This window comes from Hemitrygon akajei, chromosome 16 (assembly GCF_048418815.1).
Source record: "Hemitrygon akajei chromosome 16, sHemAka1.3, whole genome shotgun sequence".
Classification (NCBI taxonomy): domain Eukaryota; kingdom Metazoa; phylum Chordata; class Chondrichthyes; order Myliobatiformes; family Dasyatidae; genus Hemitrygon; species Hemitrygon akajei.
In genome coordinates, this window is record NC_133139.1 from 47,639,172 (window position 1) to 47,662,638 (window position 23,467).

General features: G+C 42.0%; 1 protein-coding gene across 4 annotated transcripts in view; it reads left to right on the forward strand.

The window, feature by feature from the left end:
* Nucleotides 1-21,544: 21,544 nt before the first annotated feature.
* The window catches only part of ankrd24 (ankyrin repeat domain 24), a 139,458-nt gene continuing 137,535 nt past the window's right edge, over nt 21,545-23,467 (forward strand). For all 4 annotated transcript variants that reach the window (XM_073068819.1, XM_073068820.1, XM_073068822.1 and 1 more), the window contains exon 1: nt 21,545-21,923. In XM_073068819.1, coding sequence (XP_072924920.1) covers nt 21,741-21,923 — 183 coding nt within the window. In that variant the 5' untranslated portion in view covers nt 21,545-21,740. The remainder of the gene's footprint in view (nt 21,924-23,467) is intronic.

Sequence of the window (23,467 nt, forward strand, 5' to 3'; positions counted from 1 at the left end):
ATATGGTGGAATTCTTCATTAAGATGGAGAGTGACATAGTTAATTCAGAAACAAAGATTCTGAACTTAAAGAAGGGTAACTTTGAAGGTATGCGACGTGAATTAGCTAAGATAGACTGGCAAATGATATTTAAAGGGTTGACAGTGGATATGCAATGGCAAGCATTTAAAGATCGCATGGATGAACTACAACAATTGTTCATTCCAGTTTGGCAAAAGAATAAACCAGGGACAGGGGAAGTTAGGGCTAGTATCATGTCCAAAGAAGAAACATATAAATTAGCAAAAAAAAAGCAGCACACCTGAGGACTGGGAGAAATTCAGAGACCAGCAGAGGAGGACAAAGGGCTTAATTGGGAAAGGGAAAAAAGATTATGAGAGAAAGCTGGCAGGGAACATAAAAACTGACTGTAAGAGCTTTTATAGATATGTGAAAAGAAAAAGATTGGTCAAGACAAATGTAGGTCCTTTACAGTCAGAAACGGGTGAATTGATCATAGGGAACAAGGACATGGCAGACCAATTGTATAACTACTTTGGTTCTGTCTTCACTAAGGAGGACATAAATAGTCTTCCGAAAATAGTAGGGGACCGAGGGTCTAGTGAGATGGAGGAACTGAGGGAAATACATGTTAGTAGGGAAGTGGTGTTAGGTAAATTGAAGGGATTAAAGGCAGATAAATCCCCAGGGCCAGATGGTCTGCATCCCAGAGTGCTTAAGGAAGTAGCCCAAGAAATAGTGGATGCATTAGTGATAATTTTTCAAAACTCCTTAGATTCTGGATTAGTTCCTGAGGATTGGAGGGTGGCTAATGTAACCCCACTTTTTAAAAAAGGAGGGAGAGAAAAACCAGGGAATTATAGACCGGTTAGTCTGACATCAGTGGTGGGGAAAATGCTAGAGTTGGTTATCAAAGATGTGATAACAGCACATTTGGAAAGAGGTGAAATCATTGGACAAAGTCAGCATGGATTTGTGAAAGGAAAATCATGTCTGACGAATCTTACAAAATTTTTTGAAGATGTAACTTGTAGAGTGATAGGGGAGAGCCAGTGGATGTGGTATATTTAGATTTTCAAAAGGCTTTTGACAAGGTCCCACACAGGAGATTAGTGTGCAAACTTAAAGCACACGGTATTGGGGGGTATGGTATTGATGTGGATAGAGAATTGGTTGGCAGACAGGAAGCAAAGAGTGGGAGTAAACGGGACCTTTTCAGAATGGCAGGCAGTGACTAGTGGGGTACCGCAAGGCTCGGTGCTGGGACCCCAGTTGTTTACAATATATAGTAATGATTTAGACGAGGGAATTAAATGCAGCATCTCCAAGTTTGCGGATGACACGAAGCTGGGCGGCAGTGTTAGCTGTGAGGAGGATGCTAAGCGGATGCAGGGTGACTTGGATAGGTTAGGTGAGTGGGCAAATTCATGGCAGATGCAATTTAATGTGGATAAATGTGAGGTTATCCACTTTGGTTGCAAGAACAGGAAAACATTATTATCTGAACGGTGCCGATTAGGAAATGGGGAGGTGCAACGAGACCTGGGTGTCATTGTACACCAGTCATTGAAGGTGGGCATGCAGGTACAACAGGCGGTGAAAAAGGCAAATGGTATGTTGGCATTCATAGCAAAAGGATTTGAGTACAGGAGCAGGGAGGTTCTACTGCAGTAGTACAAGGCCTTGGTGAGACCGCATCTAGAGTATTGTGTGCAGTTTTGGTCCCCTAATCTGAGGAAAGACATTCTTGCCATAGAGGGAGTACAAAGAAGGTTCATCAGATTGATTCTTGGGATGGCAGGACTTTCATATGAAGAAAGACTGGATCGACTAGGCTTATATTCACTGGAATTTAGACAATTGAGGGGGGATCTTATTGAAACGTATAAAATTCTAAAGGGATTGGACAGGCTAGATGCAGGAAGATTGTTTCCGATGTTGGGGAAGTCCAAAATGAGGGGTCACAGTTTAAGGATAAAGGGGAAGCCTTTTAGGACTGAGATGAGGAAAAACTTCTTCACACAGAAAGTGGTGAATCTGTGCAATTCTCTGCCACAGGAAACAGTTGAGGCCGGTTCATTGGCTATATTTAAGAGGAAGTTAGATATGGCCCTTGTGGCTAAAGGGATCAGGGGGTATGGAGAGAAAGCAGGTACAGGGTTCTGAGTTGGATGATCAGCCATGATCATACTGAATGGCAGTGCAGGCTCGAAAGGCTGAATGGCCTACTCCTGCACCTATTTTCTACGTTTCTATGTAAAGGTTTACCTATCTGAGAAAGAGGAAGAGAACTGGGTTTATTTTCTCCTGAGTAAGGGTGATCTAAGTGAGGTCTTTAAAAAATCCTCAAAGCCTTTGGTAAAGTGAATGAGAATGTATGCACTTGCTCATAATAATTAATTTCAAGAAATCCAATAGGAATTAAGACAAAGCTTTGTTTTTATTCTAAGTGTGGTGAGAATGTGGTAATTACTTCCACAGGGAGTGGTTGAAGTGAATAGTTGGAATAGGTTGAAGATTCATTTTGGAGTTGGGTGGACAAGAGAGAGAAGGGGAAAGGGCTGTACTTGTTGATTTAGATAAGGAGACAAGTGAGGAGACTCAAGAAGAACATAAATGCTAGTGTAGAATAGTTGGACCAAATTGCCTGTTTCTATGTCATATATCCCATGTAACTATTATTCTTGTAAACAGCATGGGTCCCAACATTAACCCTTTAGAAGCACCCTTAACACTATATGCCAAATCTAGTAATTACCTTTAGTTCATTCTCAGTTTCTTGTCATTCATTCTACTACCTGCCCTCTAGTTCCACATGTCTGACTTTAGTCAGGTGTATATTAAACAGTACCTTAGAGACGGGTAATTAGGAAGTGTTGTATGTCTGGTCTATTGTTACTTCTGTCCTTTCTACGATGTACGCAAAAAAAAATCAAGAATCCAGTGTTTCATGTCCCAAATTGACCTTGTGTCTACACTATTCCATTGCAGTACCTGGCCTAGTCGTCTGTTGAGTTCACAGTGGCCCAGGCTATACAGCGTCTGATGCAGTAGACAGCCTTTTGGCTTTGATTCCCATTCAGCCTTGTGTCTCCAGGATCACTGAACATCAAAACTATCGGAGTGGCTGGAGCAATCTGAATGTTGGCCATTTGCAAATATTCACTGACAATCTTGGCATATAAAAACAAGAAACTATTATAACATTAAAATTCATTTTACATTTAATTCAAGATTAAACACATTTACATTCTAAAATTAAGTTAAAATAGTTATAACTAGCTAAAATAAATAGTTGAAAAATTACTAGTTGCCTTTTTCCACAGCAAGTGTTTCCCATTTATTTGGATGGGGCTGCTATGCTGATGTCATCTTTAACTGGTATAATCTCATGCACGGTTCTACCCTTCTGAGAAATGAGAGGGATGCAGAAAATTGTTGCACCCCATTGGGATCCATGAGGAATTTCACAGAGCAGTGCAGGGACTGTCAGTAGCTGGTAGAAGCTGGTCTGAGGTACTGTGTTGGCTTAGGTTAATGCCAGTGCTGGAAGCTGAGACTGATGTGGAAAATCCAGTTGATGTAATATTTAGAACCATAGAACATTACAGCTCAAAAAAGGCCCTTTGACCGTTCTTGGCTGTGCTGAACCATTTTTCTGCCTAGTCCCACTGACCTGCACCTGGACCATATTCCTCCATACCCCTCTCATCCATGTACCTGTCCAAGTTTTTCTCAAATGTTAAAAGTGAGCCTGCATTTATCACTTCATCTGTCCCCTCATGCCACACACCTGCCACTCTCTGTGTGAAGAAACCCCCACCACCCAATATTCCATTTAAACTTTGCCTCCTTCACCCTTAACCCATGCCCTCTTTTTTTTCTCCCCTAGCCTCAGTGGAAAAAGCCTGCTTGCATTCACTCTATCTATATCCATCATAATTTTATATACCTGTATCAAATCTCCCCTCATTCTTTTATGCTTCAGGGAATAAAGTCCTAACCTATTCAACCTTTCTCTGTAACTCAGTTTCTCAAGTCCCGGCAACATCCTTGTAAACCTTCTCTGAAATCTTTCAACCTTATTAATATCCTTCCTTTAACTGGGTGACCAAAATTGCACACAATACTCCAAATTTGGCCTCACCAATATATTATACAACCTCACCATAACATTCCAACTCTTATACACAATACTTTGATTTATAAAGGCCAATGTACCAAAAGCTCTCTTTACGACCCTATCTAACTGTGACACCACTTTTAGGGAATTATGTATCTGCATTCCCAGATCCCTCTGTTCTACTGCACTCCTCGGTGTCCTACCATTTACCTTGTGTGTTCTACCTTGGTTTGTCCTTCAAAAGTGCAATACCTCACACTTGTCTGCATTAAACTCCATCTGCCATTTTTTAGCCCATTTTTCCAGCTGATCCAAATCCTTCTGCAAGCTTTGAAACCCTTCTTCACTGTCCACTACATCTCCAATCTTTGTATCATCAGCAAATTTGCTGATCCAATTTACCACATTATCATTCAGATCATTGATATAGATGACAAGTAATAATGGACCCAGCACTGATCCCTGTGGCATACCACTAGTCACAGGCCTCCATTCAGAGAAGCAATCCTGCACTACCACTCTCTGGCTTTTCCCATTGAGCCAATGTCTGATCCAATTTACTACCGCACCATGTATACTTAGCGACTGAATTTTCCTAACTAACCTCCCACGCGGGACCTGGTCAAAGGCCTCACTGAAGTCCATGTAGACAACATCCACTGCCTTCCCTTCATCCACTTTCCTGATAACCTCCTCGGAAAACCTCTAATAGATTGGTTAAACATGACCTATCATGCACAAAACCGTGTTGATTCTCCCTAATAAGTCCCTGTCTATCTGAATACTTGTGGATCCTATCTCTTAGTACTCCTTCCAATAATTTACCTACTACCAATGTCAAACTTTCCAGCCTATAATTTCCCGGATTACTTTTAGAGCCTTTTTTAAACAACGGAACAACATGAGCTATCCTCCAATCCTCCAGCACCTCACCCGTAGATACCGACATTTTAAATATATCTGTCCGGGTCCTTGCAATTTCAACACTAGTTTCCTTCAAGGTCCGAGGGTACCCTGTCAGGTCCTGGGGATTTATCTACTCTGATTTGCCTCAAGACAGCAAGCACCTCCTCCTCTTCAATCTGTATAGGTTCCATGACCTCACTACCTGTTGGCCTTATTTCCATAGACTCCATGCCAGTTTCCTTAGTAAATACAGATGCAAAAATCCCATTTAAGATCTCCCCCATTACTTTTGGTTCCATACATAGCCAACCACTCTGATCTTCAAGAGGACCAATTTTATCCCTTGCTATACTTTTGGCCTTAATATACCTGTAGAAGCTCATAAGGTTATCCTTCACCTTGACTGCCAAAGCAACCTCATGACTTAGCCCTCCTGATTTCTTACTTAAGTATTTTTGCACTCTTTGTACTCCTTAAGCACCTTATTTGCTCCCTGTTACCTATACATGTCATACGTCTCTCTCTCCTTCTTTATCAGAGTTCCAATATCCCTCGAAAACCAAGGTTCCTTATTCTTATTCACTTTGCCTTTAATCCTGACCAGAACATACAAACTCTGCACTCTCAAAATTTCTGCTTTGAAGGCCTCCCACTTACCAGTCACATCCTTGCCAGAGAACAACCTGTCCCAACCCACACTTTTTAGATCCTTTCTCATTTCTTCAAATTTGGCCCTTTTCCTGTTTAGAACTTCAACCCGAGGATCAGATCTATCTTTATCCATGATCAAATTGAAGCTAATGGTGTTATGATCACTGGAACCAAAGTGTTCCCCTACACACACTTCTGTCACCTGTCCTAACTCCTTTCCTAATAGGAGATATAATATTGCATCCTCACTAGTTGGCACCTCTATATATTGATTTAGAAAACATCCCTAAACATATTTTACAAACTGTAACCTGTCTAGACCTTTAACAGTATGGGAGTCCCAATCAATATATGGAAAATTAAAATCCCCTACTATCACAACATTATGTTTCCTGCAGTTGTCTGCTATCTCTCTGCAGATTTGCTCCTCCAATTCAGATTCAGATTCAGTTTATTGTCATTTAGAAACCACAAATGCAATGTAGTTAAAAAATGAGACAACGTTCCCCCAGAATGATATCACAAAAGCATATGACAAAACAGACTACACCAGAAAATCCACGTAATGTTTGACAATCCCCAATCCAGAGTCCGGAGAGGCTGCTGCGTATTAATATCACGCTACCGTCTTAGCGCATTCCTTGGAAAGGAGCTCCAAATCCACCAGACAAACAAGACCAAAAACTAAAGCTACAAGACCTGCACAAAACCACATAGTTACAACATATAGTTACAACAGTGCAAACAATAGCATAATTGATAAAAAACAGACCATGGACACAGTAAAAATAGTCCAAAGATGTTAAAGGCCTATAAGTTCAAAAGAAATCACCACACAGTTTCCACAGGTCCCCAGGGTCCCGACAGGCTCACCATCCCACGCTGGCGGCAGAAGGGAATACCCCCGCTATGGACTTCCATGGCACCGCCTGACTCAGCCTCACAGATGCAGCACACAACGAAAGCTCCGTCGAAACCAGCCTCACAGGCACAGCACACACCGAAAGCGACCTGACCGCAGCGGACTCCGAGTCCGTCGAACCTCCAAGCTGACGACCATCCCCTCCGGCACACCTTCTCCAAGCACCATCCTCTGCCGAGTGTATTAAGACAGCCCCGCCAACGGCCATCGGCAACGTGACCCCGAGGACTGGGGGCCTGTTCTTCCCAGCAGAGTCCCGGACCTCGCAGCAGCAACGAAGAAGGTCTTCCTGGAATCTCCGGATGTTCCTCTGTGCTCCCACGTCCGTTTTCAATCAATTATGATTGTGCACAGCACCCCACTTCACAAATAATAGATAATCAGCTCCGGAGTGGCCGCTGCAAGCTGCGTTGCGCCGCCATCTTGGATCTTTTGACTGACTATTGGGTGGTCTATAATACAACCCCATTAATGTGGTCATACCTTTCCTGTTTCTCAGCTCCACCCATATGGCCTCTAATCTATCCTGCCTGAGCACTGCTGTAACATTTTCCCTGACTAGCAATGCCACCCCCCCCCCCCCCACCCTTCATCCCTCTGCCTCTATCACGTCTGAAACATCAGAACCCTGGAACATTAAACTGCCAATCCTGCCCCTCCGGTAGCCGAGTTTCACTACTGGCTATAATGTCATAATTCCACGTGTCAATCCACGGCCTCAGCTCATCTGCCTTCCCCATAATACTCCTCACATCGAAATAGACACACCTCAGAAGATTATTACCACCACACACAACCCTTCTATTCGTGACTTTGCATGAAATTTTATCATCATTTATTTTCACCCGTGCTCCACTATCTGCTCTGTCACTCTGGTTCCTATCCCCCTTCAAATCTAGTTTAAACCCTCCCCAATAGCACTAACAAACCTCCCTTCAAGGATATTGGTCCCCCTGTAGTTTAGGTGTAACCTGTCTCTCTTGTACAGGTTGTAAATGTCTAATATCAGAGGGCATGCATGGAAAATGGGAGTATCTAACTGGAAATGTACTTTTTTCATAATCCAGACGTTAAATGCAATCGATATGTGCCTTCTCTGCATTCACCGTGCAATCATTACATTTTCTTACAATGTATTCACGTAATTCATATTTTCTCCTAACATAAATCTATGAATGTTTGAGAATGTGTTACACAGGACCAGTACCCTCAACGTCCTGTCTTGGCAGAACCCTGGATTACATAGGATTATCTCTTTAAATAATCCATGTTTCCTGCTCTCTATTATATTTTCTGTGCATGGTTTTCCATCACCGTGTTGACTTAAGATTGCATTATCTTTTCTAACATTGCATTATACTAATTGATCAGGAAGGAGGAAAATACTGTAAATGTAAATTTGAAGTAAAAAAAAACAAAATAGCTGATCAGGCTGCATTATTGAGAGAGAAGCAAAGTTAAATATTTTAGGCTTATGATGGTGTGCTCAAAGCTAACTGATTTACAGCTTTCTAGGTCTGCCTACCTTCATAACAGAATCAAGATTTGTTTTCCAATAGTACTATGGAGCTATTTCATTTTATAATAAATGTATACAGATATAATTTAATAGTGTCTCTTCTGTCCCTTCCCTAATGTATTTTAATATTTTAATTTTCCTCCTCCTACCTTAAACGTCTGTTATGCACATAATAACACTTGCAACACATTTTACAAGTTGCAGTAAAGGACAGAGGCATGCAGTATTTAGACAAATACATAATTATAATTACACAGATGTGTATTGATTATATCATGTGAAAGCATTATACAATATTCATTCAGTATTCATATATTATTGCACTGTTTATAAAACACTTAAGTTGAGCAATGTGATGCTCTACTTTTTGAAGAGCAGCAAGCAGTGATAATTAATCTGTCCTCTTCATCATCTGTTGACACCTGAGTGTGAAGATGCACCAACAAGAATGTTGGGATCATTTCTTTTTATAGACTCAAGTAGGACAATGCAGATCATCTTTAGAAAAAAATTACCCTTTTAAGAATGGTGCTAATCTGAAAGGAATGCTGAACGTGGAAAATGGGAGTAACTAACTGGAAATGTACTTTATTCAGAATCCAAACATTAAATGCAATCGATACATGCATTCTCTGCATTCATTGTGCAATCATTACATTTTCTTACATTGTATTCACGCTATTCATATTTTCTCCTAACATAAATCTATGAATGCTTAAGAATGTGTTCTCAATGACCAGTACCCTCATGTCAAGTCGTGGCAGAACCCTGGACTGTGGTCTGTCCTCACAGAGCTTTTCTGGTGATAACATTAACTTTCAGTGCATCCCTTAGCACATGATCCTGCCCTCTGGAATGTGCCAACTGGCAGCATTCATTTATGTACATCTCCTTACTCTGGAGGCCCAACATGTTTTGGGTAGACCAGAGTGGGCCTTTTACCAGTTCATAATCTTACAGCTGCAATTTATGTTTATCTCAGCATGTGTTCCTGGGATACAGAGAGTCCACTGCTATGCCTCTACTTGGGCAAACCTTGATGAAAATCATTGCATTGTTTTTAATACCCAGTTGGGAAAACCACAGTCCAGAACAACCATTTCATCTGTACTGTAGTCCTCTCGAGGGCAGTGTGTATTAGGAGTGAGATTTAATTATACAGGAAGGGCCCCTCTCGCTGTTGGCCAAGTGAGGTCTTGGTGCTTGTTTTGATAATGAGGCATTCTGCCAAATAATATTTCTTGGGTAATCATCCCTCTGTGTCCTCTCTTCTCCCAGGGCTTTTAGAACATTCCATGCTAACCACTGCCTAATGGGATTGGTCAAAGGTGTTTTAATGTGGAAAGTTTTCTATGAAGGGCAGGTAGTGCAGCAAGGTCCCATTGAAAAGAATGTTACACGCCAGTGAGGCCAGACCCATCCTTTGCAATACCAGGGACCAGTAAAGCCTCACTATTTGGTGGCAACTGGTGTTTGCGTACTCCAGGTCTTTACACAGTTCCATGCAGCCACCCACAAAAGTGCCCATCAGGGTGAGAACTTTGTTGGCTACCTTTTCCCCACTTCCTCCAGATAACTTATTTCTCTCTTCCTTATCTGGATATGGTTTGATAGAAAAGTTTGCCAGCAATTTGTGTGGTGGCCTTTGATGGGAAACCTCCAATACAGAGAAAACTGATGAATATAATGTATAGGGGGTTATAGGAGAAGCAAAAGCAATGGTGATTTTTTAAAATATCTGTCGTAAGGTGTATGTATCACAGAATAAGTAATCTTTGGGACAGGGTCTGATTGTAGGCGGAAAGAAAGGTCAGTATATCAACATTTCCTGGCTCATCCTTTCTGACCCCCCCCCCCTCCCCCCACTATAGCTGGTAGATTTCCTGAGACCTGAGAAATCTGACTCACTGCTATCAGGTCAAATAAGCGTATTTTCTAATTACTGAGTCCACCTCCATTAAAAGTAGAAATGGGTTTATGAGCAACAATGCTGGAGGAACTCCACGCCACAGTAGTGTGACACTATTACATCTCGGGCCATTCCAGAACTCAGAGTTCATTTCCAGTGCTGTTCTGAAAGGAGTGGCTGTACGTCCTCCCTGTGGAATGCATGGCTTTTCCTCAGGAGCTCTTTATACAAAACCATACCGTGTAGGTTAGTTAGTCATTGTAAATCATCTTGCGATTAGGTTAGGGCTAATTCGGGTTCTGGGGTTTCTGGGGTGGTGTGGCGCGAAGGGCCTACTCTGGGATATGTTGCAAATTAAATAAAATGTGACAAATAAAGCTAATCTCTAATCTCTGGACCATGGATTAAAGGGAGGGTGGAGAGGAACCAGAAGAAGGTGCTGAGCAGGTGAGAAGAGAAGCTGTGAGAGGGTAACCAGAATGAGGAACAGAAAAAAAAGAAGAGGGATGGGGGAGTAACTACTGTAAACACAGAGGCTGTGTAAAGAAAAACCAGAGTCGCCTCTACTTCCTGAGGAGACTGAGGTCCTTTGGAGTATGCAGGCCTCTCCTTCACATGTTCTACTGGTCTATTGGCAGTACAATCTTCTATGTGGTGGTGTGCTGGGGCAATGGCATCAACACGGGTGATGCCAACAGGCTCAATAAACTGATTAGAAAGGCTGGCTGTGTTATAGGAGTCAAACTGGCCATAATAGAGGCTGTGGTAGAACAAAGGACCCTCCAGAAAATCCTGGCAATTCTGGACAATGTTTCTTCCCTTTGCATGCCACCTTGGCTGAACAGAGGAGTATTTTCAGTAATAGACTAAGACAATGGCATTGCTCCAAAGAGCGCTATATGATGTCATTCTTACCCTTGGCCATAGGCTCTATAATGAATCAACCTATAGCCAGGCAAGTGATGACCCCCTCCTATTAGACTGTTATTAACCTCTGTTTACCACACCCTGCTATCATGGACAATCTGTAACACTCTGCAATATTACCATCACTTCTTATCTAGATGGTGTGAATGTGCTGTATAATATTACGGTAATTGTTGCAATACCATCTTATCAGTTAAAGTCTGTCCCGAGCCTTATAGGCTCATCAGGCCAGTGCTTATGCCGGTTTCCGTGGGGTGAAGCGACTGAGAGTACGAGACTTCCCCCCCCCACCAAGGATAGGTCACCAGTCTATCACGAGGTTAACCCCCAGCATTTTGCTGGTACCCATTTTCAGCTGGGTGGACTGGAGCAGTGAGTAGATGACCCCAATAGACTCCAGCTGGTGTTATAAGGGTGGTTGAATTTAACCTTTCCTGAAGGGGGAGATGAGGTTGGGTAAGGGTGTTGGGGTGGGCTAAGTTCAGTGGCTTTAATTCCTTTCTTATCTCCGTGGAAAGATGTTTGACAATTTTCTTTGGATTGTGGAAGTGTAGGGGGAGAGATCAATCGTGGTTAAGTACATTTGGAATTTGATGTACAGTTGCATGTGTAGCATGTTTACAGGGAAATCATGAAAAATGCTATTCATTAAACCAGCGATCCCTCTTCCCTCTCACAGTGGTTTTCACACACAATATACACCCAGTTTATACACAGTTCATGAAAGTTCTCCCTCACCACAGAAAACTTAGTGCAACTTTCTCAGAGTAGATTTTCCTGAAATGAAATTCATCCTGTAGAAATGAGAATTAAGTAGGAGAAACGAAGTGAGAGCTCTGAATCTCTGCTACCCTTTATCCAAACACTACTCCTGGGTCTGTCCTGCTGCACCATGTTCCCTTGCTTCACTGCTGACTTCTCCCCTTAGTAACAAGAAAACTTGACCTTTTGTTTTTCAGACCCATCTCTTCCTTCTTAATGCTTGAAGATTTAGGTAATGTCCCACTCCCCCAAACATTCTGCATTCCTCTCCCTTCAACTGAGGCACTAACTTTCTTATCAACACACTGCACTTCTTCACTTTAGAAAGAATGTAAGAACAGAACAGTACAGCACAGGGACAGGCAAGAGAAAATCTGCAGATGCTGGAAATCTGAGCCTGGCCTGCTGAATTCCTCCAGTATTTTGTGTGTGCAGCTCTTCAGCCCACACTGTTATGCCAGCCCAATTAAATTAGTAATCAAATAGACAACCTAACTAATTCCCACTGCCATATCCTTCCATTTTCCTCATATTCATGTGCCTATCTAAACGTCTTTTAAAAGTTTTTAATATATTTGCCTCTACCATCACTCCAGGAAGCACATTCCAGGCACTTACCACTCTCAGTGTAAAAAATAATTGCCTCTCACATCTCCTTTGAAATGACCTCTTCTCACCTTAAATGCATGCCCTCGAGTATTAGATATTTCAACCCCAAGGAAAAGTTACTGTCTGTCTACTCTGTCTATGCCTCTCATATTCTTGTAAACATTTATCTGATCTCCCCAGAGCCTTCACTATTCCAGGGAAAAACAACACAAGTTTGTCCAACCTCTTTTTACAGCATATGCCCCCTAATCCATGTAATGAGGGTCTTGCTCTTAACGGTTTCTCTACATTTGACTGTCCAAGATGCAACACTTTACATTTGTCTGACTTAAATTCCATCTTGCATTTCTCTGCCCATTTCTGTAACTGATCTATATCCTATGTTCTCTGCCAGATTTCTACGCTATTCACCACACCACCAATCTTATATCATTTACAAACCCAGCTGCATTTATATTCATTCAGGTTATTGATAGCATAAACAGCAGAGGTCTTAGAACAGATCTTTGTGGTACACCACTAATCACGGACCTCCAGCTGGGGTAAGTTCCTTTGACCACCACTCTGTTTTCTATGGGCAAGTCAGTTCTGAATCCAAACGGCCAATTCATTATGGATCCCATGCATTTTCAATCTCTTGGATGGGCCTCCCATGAGGGACCTTGTCAAACACCTTACTAAAATCCTTGTAAGAAACATCCACAATTTTACCCTCATCAGTCACTTTCATCACGTTGTCAAAAACTCAATCAGATTAGTAAGACATGACCTGCCCCACACAGAGGCATGCTGGCTTTCCCTATTAGGCTTTGGTTCACCAAATGCTCATAAAACCCGTCTCTGATAATTTTCTCCAGTCACTTCCCAACCACTGACGTGAGACTCACCGGTCTATAGTTTTTAGGATTAACCCTGGTTCCCTTCTTGAATAATGGAACAACGTTAGCTAACTGTCAGTCCTCTGGGATCATGCCTGTGGCAAAAGTGAACACAAAGCTATTGGTCAAGGCCTCAGCAATCTCTTCCCTTGCCTCTCTCAATAACGGGGTATATCCCATCAGGCCCTGAGGACTCTCCCATCTTAAAGTTCTTTAAGAGACTCAGTACAAACTTCTCCTTTAAGATGTAGTAATCTTGGCAGGGTGCAGTGAGGCATCGGACGAGAACTGACTGCATAGACTAGGCATGTTTTCCCTTGTGCATTGAATATTGTGGTGATCCCACTATCATGTTTAAAGTTATTAAGTGGTAGACTGTGAGAATGTTTCCTTCAGTAGTGGAATCCAGAGCAAAGGTACATAACTTAAAGGTGAGAGGTCCTTTATGAAGCACAGTGGCATTGAGGTTATTTTCACTACTAAAATGCTCTTGAGACTTGCAAGCAGGATAGTGGTATGAGGCAAAGAGTGGATCAGGGAGGGGAATGTGCTACTTTTCAGAAATGAGCTTGACCCAGTTGTCTTGGACCAGAATGTTAAACGATCCAAATCAAGAGGATGTGAGTAAGTTAATATACTGATTACTCATGATTTAAACCAATGCTTCCCAAATTTTTATCTCTATGAAGCAAAAAAGTAAGTAGCAAGTGGATCAGACAGCATCTGTGGAGGCAAAGGCATGCTTGAGATTTCGGGTAAGGACAGGACACGTCCTGATGTAGCACGATGACCAGAAATGTGAACCACTCTTTTGCCTCCACAAATGCAGCCTGACCCTCTGAGTCTCCAGCAGCTCATTCTTTTCAGATTCCAGCATCTGCAGTCTATTAGAGTGATAGTCATAGAACACTACAGTGCAGAAACAGGCCCTTTGGCCCATCTAGTACATGCTGAATTATTAATCTGCCTGGTCTTATCAACTTGCACTTGTACAATAGCCATCTGTTCAGCCTCTTGTGTCTCCATTTTGCTGCTTGAATCCGTCAGTAGGTTCATGATGCTTTAATAAAATTGAAGTAATTTGCATAGAAAGTTCACAATGGTGTAAATAAATATTCATTTGGATGGCATGCCAGCTGCCCCAATGATAGGCCTAGCAATCCCTGGGACCATTTGAATGAGAGTTTGTGATATTACCAGAGAGAATACCAAACATGATTTTAGATATATGAAGAGTAAAAGAGAAGTGAGAATAGATTCTGGACCATTGGAAAATAATGCTGGAAAGGAAGTAATGGGGGACAAGGAAATGGTGGATGAACTGAATAAGTATTTGGCATCAGTCTTCACAGTGGAAGAGCTAACAGTATTCCGGAAGTTTGAGAGTGTCAGGGCACAGAAGTGAGCTCAGTTGCTATTACTAGGTAGAAGCTTCTTGGGAAACTGAAAGGTCTGAAAGTAGATAAGTCACCTGGGTGAGATGAACAACACCCCAGGATTCTGAAACAGGTAGCTGAAGAGATTGTGGTGGCATTAGTGATGATCTTTTAAGAAACACTAGATTCTGGAAAGTTTCAGGAGGACTGAAAAATTGTAAATGTCACTCCACTCTTCAAGAAGGCAGGGAGGCCGAGGAAAGGAAATTATAGAGCTGTTATCCTGACCTCAGAGGTTGGAAAGATGTTTGAGTTGATTGTTAAGGATGTGTTTCCAGGGTACTTGCAGACACATTATAAAATAGGCCAAAGCATGGTTTCCTTAAGGGAAAATCTTGCTTGACAAATCTGTTGGAATTCTTTGAAGAAACAACAAGCAGGATAGACAAAGGAGAATCAGTAGATGTTGCATACTTGGATTTTCAGAAGGCCTTTGACAAGGTGCTGTACACAAGGCTCCTTAGCAAGATATGAACCCGTGGTGTTACAGGAAAAATACTAGCATGATTAGAGCACTGTCTGCTTGGCAGGAGGCAAATAGAGGGTATAAAGGGAGCTTTTCCTGATTGGCTACTGGTGACTAGTGGTGTTCTGCAGGGATCGGTGTGCGACCGTTTCAAGATAAGTGGAGGCAGGTAGTGTTGAGGCAGCAGGGAGGCTGCAGAAGGACTTGGACAGATTAGGAGAATTGGCAAAGAAGTGGCAAATAGAATGCAGTGTTGGGAAGTGTATGGCCATGCACTTTGGTAGAAGAAATGAAAGCAGAGGCTATTTTCTAAACGGAGAGAAAAATCTTTAAAAAAATCAGAGGTGCAATGGACTTGGAAGTTCACGTATAGAATTTGCAGGTTTAGTCGATGGGTGAGGAAGGCAAATGCAATATTAGCATTCATTTTGAGAGGGCTAGAATATAAAAGCAAGGGTGTCAAGCTGGGGCTTTTTTTATGCACAAGTGAGGCCTCATTTGGAGTATTGTGAGCATTTTTGGACCACTTATTTAAGAAGGAGCATGTACATGATAGAGGTATACAAGATATTAAGAGGAATAGATAGAGTGGACAGCCAGCACCTTTGCCCCAGGGCACCACTGCTCAATACAAGAAGACAAGGCTTTAAGGTAAGGGGAGGAAAGTTCAAGGGGGATATTAGAGGAAGGTTTTTTACTCAGAGAGTAGTTGGTGCGTGGAATGCACTGCCTGAGTCGGTGGTGGAGGCAGATACACTAGTGAAGTTTAAGAGGACTACTAGACAGGTATATGGAGGAATTTAAGGTGGAGGGTTATATGGGAGGCAAGGTCTAAGGGTCGGCACAACATTGTGGGTTGAATGGCCTGTACTGTGCTGTATTGTTCTTTGTTCTTTAAAGGATGTGCTGGCATTGGAGGATTCAGAGGTTCATGAGTATGATTCCGAAAATGAAAGACTTATCGTATGAGGAGTGACTGTTGGCTCTGGGCCTGTACTCACTGGAGCTTAGAAAAATGGGGGGGTGCAGGGAATCTTATTGAAATCTATTAAATCTTGAAAGACCCAGATAGAATGGATGTGGAGAGGATGTTTCCTATGGTGCGGTTGGAGGGCACAGCCTCAGTAGAGGGTCATCCATTCAGAACGGAGATGAGGAGGAAATGGGGATCTTTTAGCCAGAGACTGGTGAGTATGTGGAATTCATTGCTGCAGGGGCTGCGGAGGCCAGGTCATTGTGTTTATTTAAAGCGGAGATTGATAGGTTCTTGATTAGTCAGGGGTGTGTAAGGTTATGGGGTGAAATCAGGAGAATGGGGTTGAAAGGGAAATGGATTAGCCATGATGAAATGATGGAGCTGCCACAATGGGCCGAATGGCCTAATTCTGCCTTCCTATGTTTTTAGGGTCTTATGGCTATCTAGTGTTTATACTTTTGGCATATAGGGAACCCTAATGTTTGAATGTGGGGATCTCCTTCAGAGAGGTTGGGAACTACTGACCTACGTGAATGAGGAATCAGATCTGAGAAGTTGAGCAACCAGCTCCCAATCCTGTATGATATCATTACACAGGTGGCATCTTGATTCTTCCCTCTCTAAGTAAAGGCAAACCTCATTGTGAAAGGTATCTTTAAATAGCAAGTGACAATTACCTGTGAAAACAAACAAGCTGGAGCAGAATCTCCTCTTTTTCTAGAGCTTCAGCATAATATGAAAAGCTGGCATGGACTGAATCCAGCTCCATCAATAGTTGCTCTGTGTAGAACTGTAATAACAGTGGAGGCCATCTGTTTTCATCCTCTTGCTGTAAATTGTGTGCTCTCCCTTACTGTGATACTGGAAACTTTGCTGGACATGACAGGAACAAAGTTCTGACTGCCATGGTAAGTAACTTTTAAATTCTTGGTGTCTGCTCCACTAACACTGAATTGGCCCTGTTCCAGTGAGGTGGATTACTTTTAAATTAGGAAATAATCTCCCCATACAGTGGGAGGTAAGTCAATTAAAAGATGTGATGGCATTTCACTCTCAGTTTTGTTCCGAAATATCTATTGAATAAATGATGACTTTATAATGTACAATTGATCTTTGGCAGGTAATTTATTTTCCCCCACATTTGCTGACATTTTGATTTCAGCATATATCAATAAGTATGTAGAGTGAGAGAGCTGAAAGTAAGCTCTCTTGAAACTAGAGCAGTATTTTTTTCAAGAGGTGAAGGAGGTGAATTTGATCCTGTAGTGATGGAGAAAAAGCTTGAGGAAGAGATTTGGAAATCATTTTGGCTTTCAGTGTTTTGACATTTTCTTGCGGTTTGTTTCCTGTGCTCATTTTGTTGTCGAGCTGTTGCCATCATGAACATGAGAGAGCCAGTCCAATAATAGTATGCATCTGGTGATAACATTATGGCAGTGGGCAATGGGCCCTGGCTGCCAGTAAATTGGATATTAATGAATCAGTAGCCTGTTGAAGTTCGAAAAGGAATTTGTGCAGATTGTAAGTTGGGCTGCTGATTGTTGTATTTGGGTCAGAGTCCATGACTATCTGTGGTTTTGGAATTTACTAAATGTAGCATTACGTTTTTCTGGGCATTTTTGGAACTTAATAGCTAGACAATTGGTTTTGAAACATGGTACCCTTTATTACTTCCCCAGTGAATGAGAATGTTCTCCAAGTAAGTACCTGGCGAATTCCCCAGGCCATCATTCCTCTTTTTCCACCAGTGCCCTGATGACTTTGGCTGCTAGGAAGCCACATCAGGAATCCTGCCAGGTTTGTCAGGTGGGTACTTGGCTGGCTGTTTTATGAAGCAACTGCACCCGTATCTGCTGGAGTTTAAAAGATTGGAACATGGCTACTTGGAGCTTTGGATCCAGAAACAATGAATCTCCAACCTGAAACCTTTGTTCTCTTTCTCTTACCACAGATGCTGCCTGAGCTGCTGAGTGTTTCTGGCATTTTCTAAAGGGTGAATGAGAGAGTGTTTATTCTTGAAGCAGAATTCAGAAATGGGTCAATGTTTAAAATAAAGGTTCGCCCATTTAAGGCAGGGACAAGGCTCAATTCTTTCTCAGTAGAATACTTCAACTGCAGTTGAATCATGCAGAGAGGTAGATGCAGGTAGGTTATTGATATGCAGTGTGTGATTGGGCGGGAATGTGTTGAGACAACATTGTGATTAGTTATGATTAGTTGTAATAGGGCAATCAGAAATGCACACAAAACTTCAGGTGCAGCTTAACCAAAGTTTTAGCTACAGTAATTTGACTTCCTGACCAGTGCCATATGCCTTCTTTACCACCCTATCTAGTTGTGCTGCCACTTTCAGGGAAGTATGGATTTGAACCCCATGATCCCCAGTACATCAGTGCAGTAATTGTTTTTGTAGTTGAAGAATGGTCCAGAACAAAAGGGAAAATGACTAATCAGACTTGCCAATTAACCATGTGCACATGGTGCCTCTCTCCTGTGTCCTCACCCCAAGTCTCCTCTTTCGCAGACCAATAAGCCAATACTAGTTTTGAATCTCATTCTAACATAACAAAATGTGAGATGTGAGAAGATAATTCAGTGGTGAGGAGAGCTGTAGAGTGTTAGTGGTGGTGGGGAAGGCCTGCCTGAACATTTCAGGCCTTGTGAGCTCAGAGTGCCACCTAACAACTTCATGTTGAGGAGCAAAGAATTAGAGAGGAGCTGAGTTTTCTGAGACAAGTTGGAATTGCCTCCAGCTGTACTGTTTCAAAAGGGAATTTAATAAATTCATGAAAGCAAGACTCTATTGAAGCAGAGAGAAGTGGGATTGATTGAATAGCTCTCTCATAGATTTGGCAGATAAACAATATGGTATGGTATGTGATTCTATTGTTTATCCTTAGATATTCTTTGAGCACCTTCAATATAAGATTATTGCCAAGCTTGGAAAATATGGTTTGGAAATCTCAGATCTCAGATCTGTCAATGGATCTGTCTCATTGTAACTTAATGGGTTATTGTTGAGGTCATGGTGTTTGTGTGATGTAACTCTGTTTATTATTTCAACAAGTCAGATTTTTCCTCTTTGGAGTGATTGTAGTAGACATGTTTTCCCCATACTCTCCAAACCTGATATTACTCAAATACTGTTCTAATTCTCTGAGTTGGGAAAGCATGTTTTTAATCAATGTATGGTAGCATAGGGGTCCACCGGTTGACCCTATGCTACCATTCCCCACTTATTTCCGTACAATCTAATCTCTCTTATGTGCCCATTAACTTCATTCTGATTCCCCTACTACCTGCTAGAGATAACTTACAATCAGCAATTTGCCAACCAATCAATATGTCTTGGGATGTAAGAAGAAGTCACATGAATTAAGTGGAACATCCACTTAGTCATAGGGAGAATGTGAAGACTGCACACAGACAAACCCTTGTTTCCAGAATGTGTGGGTCAGCAGCACTACCTGCTCCATCACTGTGCTGCTGCTTTGAGCTGAAGATGCTGTTCTTGGTGTGGAGGTAAGCTTACCTCCAGTGACATTGGGCAGTTCACGGGACACATACATCCCTGTTGGCATTCTAGAAGAGCTCATCAATGGCCCCACCATCCAGGCCATGTGCTCTTCTTGCTGCTGCAATCAGGAAGAAGGTACAGAAGCCTCAGGGCCTGCACTAGCCATTTCAGGAACAGTTATTACTACTTAGCATCAGGCTCTTGAACCAGAGGAGATAACTTCACTCAACTTCACTTGCCCCATTACTGACTTCCCACTGAACTGGACTCACTTTCAAGGCCTCTTCATCTCATGTTCTTGATATTGTTTATTATCATTATTATTTCTTTTTTCTCTTTTTGTATTTGCACAGTTAGTTGTATTTTTTTGCACATTGTTGTCTGCCTTGTTGGGTGCAGTCTTTTATCAATTCTATTGTGTAGAATGTATTACTGTGATTCTGACTAGAAAATGAATCTCAGGGTTGTATATGGTGACACACTGTATATACACTTTGATAATAGATTTAGAACATATTATTTCCGGATTTTCTGTTTGTTCTCATGAAAATAATCTCAGTGTTTTGCGGTAGAGAAACAGAGTTCTTCAAAAGTGTTAATTTTGGTCGGAAGACTAGAAACTTGTTGGCTCTCATTATTGGGAACATTCAGATTGAGACACAGAATAGGGCATTTGTTTTGTGGAGTCTTTGAATCGGAATCAGAATTAGGTTTAATCTCATCGGCATATATTGTGACATTTTTGACTTTGCGGGCAGCAGTACATTGTAATACATAATAATAGAAAAAACTGAATTACAATAAGTATAAGCATATAAAATAGTTAAATTAAATAAGTAGTGCAAAAATAGAAATAAAAAAGGTGAGGTAGTGTTCAACGTCCCATTCAGAAAACGGATGGCAGAAGGGAAGAAGCTGTTCCTGAATCACTGAGTAGTTGCCTTCAGGCTCCTGTCCCTTCTTCCTGATGGTAACAATGAGAAGAAAAATACTGGGTGATGGGGGCCCTTAATGATGGAGGCCCCTCAGTGTTGATTTTTCTGTGCACTGATGCTGCTGCAGTCATTGATTTATCACTAGTTTTTTGGAGCTGACCGAAAAGATTTGGCAATGGTCAGTCCAGCAGATCTCATCCCCTCTAAGGAGGTGGATAAATCTTGGAGTATATCATAGTGCAAATGAAATGCTGAAATGGAGTGTTGGTTGAGAAATATTATCTTATTAGTATTTCATCAGGATGACCTCCATTGGAGTTAGCTTTTTTGATTCCTGCCCAGTCAGTGGCACTTTCCAGAGGGTTATGCCTTTTCTCAGTCTGGCACTGAAATCAACAAAGAGAATCAGCTTGTCTCCATTTGAAGCTTTGGATCAGGGTTTGCCCAATATTATGATAATAGTCATTTTCTGTCTTGCCTGTTGCTTCCAGAGCTGGGGCACATGCACCAATCATTGTAGCAAGCTGGTTCTGCACTCTTCCGGAATGAAGGTTATCCCCTAATCACTAATTATTTTCCTTGCATCTATATAGCTGTGCTGTGCAGCTTTTTTTGGACCTTTCCCTTCCCTTCACAACCCCAGAAAAGGCTGCCATGCCTTCGTCCACCTCTCTGATGCTGCCTGAGGTTGGCAGATCTGGCCACCCTGTTACCCGGGGGGGTTGGCATCAGGGGTAGATAGGGGTTGGGGTGGGCTAGAGGCTAATGAGTTCGGCATGAGTCTGACAATTCATGGAGATGGGTACATCCTATGTGTGTAGGATCATCTGACTTGCCTGCTGTGTGGCTACACAATTTAAGCATGCAGATTATCCATAAATCTGTCAAAGCTTGTATGTGTGAGTGTTAATTCAGAGTGGATGTCCTACAACTGCCAACTGTCCTGTGAGCAAGCAGGCAAACTCACAGCAGCTTATTGACTGCTGATTGCAGCTCTGGTGCTGTATTTAAATGCCGAGTGGCTGATTGATGACCCTGAGAATTGCCTGCTGCTGTTAGGAGCTAGACACACGATAACTGGTCCTGCGACATTGCATGCTGTCCTCCAAGCTGACTGTGATCTCTCAGCTCGTGAAGGAATAGATTAGAAGGCAGATGCTGCAGTAAACTGCAGTGTGCTTGCAGTGCTGGGAGAAATGGAGGCATGGATATTTGTGAAGAAGAGCCTTGGCTGTGCTGCAGGACTGAACCTGGCTGGGGAAGAGGAAAAGCAGCAGGACGCTCTCTGAGGAAGGCTGTAGGGGCATTATCCACTGAAGCTGCATGGCAGTCAAGTGTGCTGCGATTGGTTATGAAACGCATCTGTCTCTGTGCTGCCTCTCTGTCAGTATGTTTGCTTTTTTTCTCTCTCTCTCTCTCACATAGATTTATCCTTCTCACATTCCCCCTGCTGCATGCTGCCGTACCTGTGTAGAGAGCACTGATGATGCATTGCATTAATGTAAGCCATTGCCTTTGAAACTCTCTTTTGCTGAATGTGTATCATTTTGTACAAGGTGTGACTTGCACCTGGGGTTCTAGGGGATGAGTAGGTAAGAGATAGCCAGGGAGCTAAGTATCTCCCATGTTTGATATACAGTATCACAGCAGAATAATTATAGATGTTATTAATAATGAGCTTTGTAGGCTGTGGTAGAATAATTTTTCATATGTAAACACAACCAAAGTATGCATTTTTGAGAAGTAAATCCTTTAATGCACTTGTATTAACTGCTAAATATTTTTACGAGGCTTAGAATAACAGGATTTTGTCCAGTGGCACAAGTTCTGGCTGCATTTCCACTACCATTTGCTCTTTTAGCATAAACACTATACTCCAGGGTTTAAATACCCCACAAAAAGGTGCAGGAAAGACAAGCATTTGGCCATACTTGTTTATTATAATCTAGGCAGAGGACCAGAATTCTGGTACCTGCTCACTTTATTGGTGCTGTGGTGTCCAGGCAAGTGCCAGCCACACTGCTTGGCCAGAGTGCAGCATCATGGAGGGAACTCTGTGAATGCTGATCTTGAGGCAAAGCTACTCTGTGCTACTTTGGACCTATTAGAAATAAGTTATATTTTTGGATGGGCAGGTAAAGGCTGACTAGAAGGAAAGGAGGATAACTTGGCTAGCACTGAAGAATGTTACATGTGAGAGAATAAGTCCAAGGGTTTTCAGAGTTCTACTGGAATTTCTGGTAGAAGCGGTAGGAAATAGGAGAGGTGCTCTGTATCCATGGGGTTCAAAAACCTCAAACTTGCAGAAGGCAGTGGAGCAGCAATATGTTGTATCATGCTAGGAGTCTAGCTCTGATAATCTGGAGCCTTTGCTTCAGGAGGTTCAGTACCTGTTACATGTGGCCATATACACTGATTGCATTTTCAAACATCTTTGAAAAAAACACAATGTATGGAATATAATGTGGAAAACTGTGAAGTCATCCACTTTGGTAGAGAAAGTAGATGACTGATCAGAAATTGAAAGATGTTCTGAGGGGCCTGGATATCATTCTACACAAATCACTGTAAGTTAATATGTAAATTGATAAAACAATTAGGTAGATATTTTATTGCAAGAGTATTTGACTATCAGAATCTCCAGATAAATATGGGGTCTAATGAGTTGACATCTGGTATATTGTCTATAGGTCTAATCTTCCAAACTAAAGGTGGGTATAGTTGACGGAGAAAGCACAGCAAAGTTTTCACCCAGTTGATTCCCAGATCAATGAGTTAGTCCAGTGAGGAGATACTTAGTGGATTGGACCTATGCATCTATAATTTTGAAGATGAAAGGTAATCTTGTTGGAATGTGGAAGGGTTAATTAGGGGCTAGTCATGGCAGATACTGAGCCGATGTTTCCCCTTGCTAGAATAGCCTATTCAAGC